Below are 2,613 nucleotides of genomic sequence, written 5' to 3'. Positions count from 1 at the left end.
CTAAAAGCTCCTAGAGACACCCCAACCCACCCTGCCTCCCTCTACTCCTGTTCCCTACTCTGGGAAACTTTTTCAAGAAAATAATTTTCATCAACAAGTTTCCAAGAGCGAAGACAACCCCAAAAGAGCATCTCTCAGACAGAAGCCCTCCATTACCCATCTCTCCTCCCCTTGACCCTACCACACGTTCCATATCCCCGGTTCATATCTTACACAAACTCCACAGTCCCACCCCCAAAAGCCCCTGCCAATCTCAGCAGTGCTGCTCCGCAGAGCTAGCGGGCAGCAGGTCATGGCGGCTGCTGTACATCACCACCCCAGGTGGGTAGTAGACTACCTCCGGCTGGATGGTTGCGGGAGGGCAAGAAGCAGCGACGGGCTGGACAGGCTGGTCAGGCACCAGGGCATGCAGGACCTGCTCCTCCTGCTCAGGCTTGGTGGTGTTGGTGAAAGGACGCATGGCGGTGAGGGAAGGTGAGGTGATTCTCCAGAGGAGGCTCTTCAGTGAGCTGCGAAACTCCCTGCGCATGAGGCAGTAGAGGATGGGATTGAGGCAGCTATTGGAGTGTGCCAGGCACACGCTGATGGGGAAGAAGTACACTTGGGAGAGGAAATACTCGGCACTGAAGTTCACCACGTTGAGTTTGATGAGGATGCCCCATGTTGTGAGCGCTTGATTAGGCAGCCAGCACAAGAAGAAAGCCAGCACAACGATGGACACTGACCTAGTCACTTTGGCACGGCGCTTGGAACCGGGGCCACTGCACTTGCTGCCAACATGTTTCTCATTGATGAAGCGTACCAGGAGCAAGTAGCAGAGGCTGATGATTATCAATGGCACCACAAAGCCCAACAGCACCTTCTGGATGTGGTACATACCCAGCCAGAACTGGGCATTGCTGCCTCGGCCTTCAGGGAACTTGACAAGACAGAGCACATCATCAAAGACAGTGGCAGTGGTGGAAAAAATGGCATGGGGCAGGGAAGCCAGGATAGCCAACAACCAGATGAGTACACAAAGCCACTTGGCAGAGCAGCAGCCACCCAGTGTGTCACCTCTCCGGTGATTCTTCAAGGCTGTAGACACAGAGTGGTATCGAGCTATACTCATGGCAGTGAGAAAAAAGACACTGGCATACATATTCATGGCTGTCACATAGGAGACAATCTTACACATTGCCTTACCAAAGAGCCAGTTGAAATCCAGTGCATTCTCCACTGCCCAGAATGGCAATGTCAGCACAAACTGGAAGTCGGTCACTGCCAGGCTGGTTACAAAGAGGTTAATGGGGGACTTTCTCCAGCCTTGCTTGATTTTCATCAGGTAGAGGACTAGCAGGTTGCCCACCAGCCCCAGGGCACATACCACAGAATACACCAGCGAGATGACAATCCGCACTACATCGGAGCTGTCCCCTTGCACCCCATCAGCTCGCTCCAGGTTGGTGTTCTTGAAGAACTGCAGGAAGGACACGTTGCTCCCGTTGCCCATCTGGGAATCCTCCAGAAAATCCAGCGGCACGGTCCAGGACTCCCAATCTGCTACGTCCTTCACGCCGACAGTTGGTGAGCAGTCACGGCTCTCACAAGTGTCTCCCATCCCATACCAGGGAGGGTGGCGGGTCCGGGGCAGGTTTTCTTTAGACCCCCGATCTGGCAGCGTGAGGCAGTCTCTGGGGGAGGCAGTCTCTGTGGGGACACCGAGCGTGTCTCTTCGGCCCGGCAAACCGGCACCGATCCTGCTGCTCGCCGCGTTTATATAGGCGCCGGCTGGGCGGAGCATGCGCGGTGAGCGGGGAGCTCTCCCGGGTGCTGAGCGCGGGCGGCAGTGACCCCGCCCACCCACCCCCTCGGGACCCGCATCGGGTCCGTTCGCACTGCTCACCGCCGTCCCGTTCCTCACTTTCGCCCGCTCGGGACCAGCACCGGGTCCGTCCCCGTTGCCAGCTGCCTCCCCTTTCTGCCCGCCCGGCCCCGGGGGCCAGCACAGGGTCCGTCCCCGCTGTTCACCACCTCCCCGTTCCGTCCTCCCAGGGTTCGGCCCTTTTCCCCACCGCCGCCACATTCTGCCCTCACCGGGTGCGTCTCCGCTGCTCACTGCCGTCCCGTTCCGCCCGTCCCGTGGGACCCGCACAGTTTCCGTTCCCGCTTCTCACCACCGCTCCTTTCCGCCCTTCCCGGTCCAGTGGGACCCGCATCGGGTTCTTTCCTGTTGCTCACCGCCGCCCTGTTCTGCCCGTCCGGCCCCTCGGGACCCGCACAGGGTCCGTCCTCGCTGCTCACCTCCGCCTAGTTCTGCCCGTCCGGCCCCGCATGGTCCCGCACAAGGTTCGTTCTTGCTGCTCCCTGCCGTCCCGTTCCGCCCGCCCGCCCCCGCGGGACCCGCATCGGGTCCTTTGCTGCTGCTCACTGTCCCCCGTTCTGCTCATCCAGCCCCTCAGAACCCTCACCGGGTCCATCCCCGCTGCTCCCCGCACCCGGCCCTCGCCCCCGGCCCGCCGGGAGCCGTGCAAGCTAACCGAGTGGGCGGCACGGGTCCGCGGGCACGGTCTGGCTGATGCCCTGTCGCAGAAAGCCCGCCCGTCGAAAGAAGTTCTTTTGCCATTCCCGGGC

At 60.3% G+C, this 2,613-nt stretch overlaps 1 protein-coding gene across 1 annotated transcript; it reads right to left on the bottom strand.

Annotated features, from left to right (window-relative positions):
- Window positions 1-223: 223 nt before the first annotated feature.
- Window positions 224-1,600, bottom strand: RXFP3 (relaxin family peptide receptor 3). The gene has a single exon (XM_005152002.3). The coding sequence runs from the start codon at window positions 1,598-1,600 to the stop codon at window positions 254-256; it is 1,347 nt and encodes a 448-aa protein (XP_005152059.1). The 3' UTR covers window positions 224-253.
- Window positions 1,601-2,613: the final 1,013 nt, after the last annotated feature.

Source organism: Melopsittacus undulatus, chromosome Z (assembly GCF_012275295.1).
Source record: "Melopsittacus undulatus isolate bMelUnd1 chromosome Z, bMelUnd1.mat.Z, whole genome shotgun sequence".
In the NCBI taxonomy this organism is placed as follows: Eukaryota; Metazoa; Chordata; class Aves; order Psittaciformes; family Psittaculidae; genus Melopsittacus; species Melopsittacus undulatus.
This window is presented reverse-complemented; position numbering and strand designations above follow the sequence as displayed.

Coding starts and splice junctions, on each gene's coding strand:
- RXFP3 (XM_005152002.3), bottom strand. CDS start 1,600: ATGGGAGACACTTGTGAGAGCCGTGACTGCTCACCAACTGTCGGCGTG.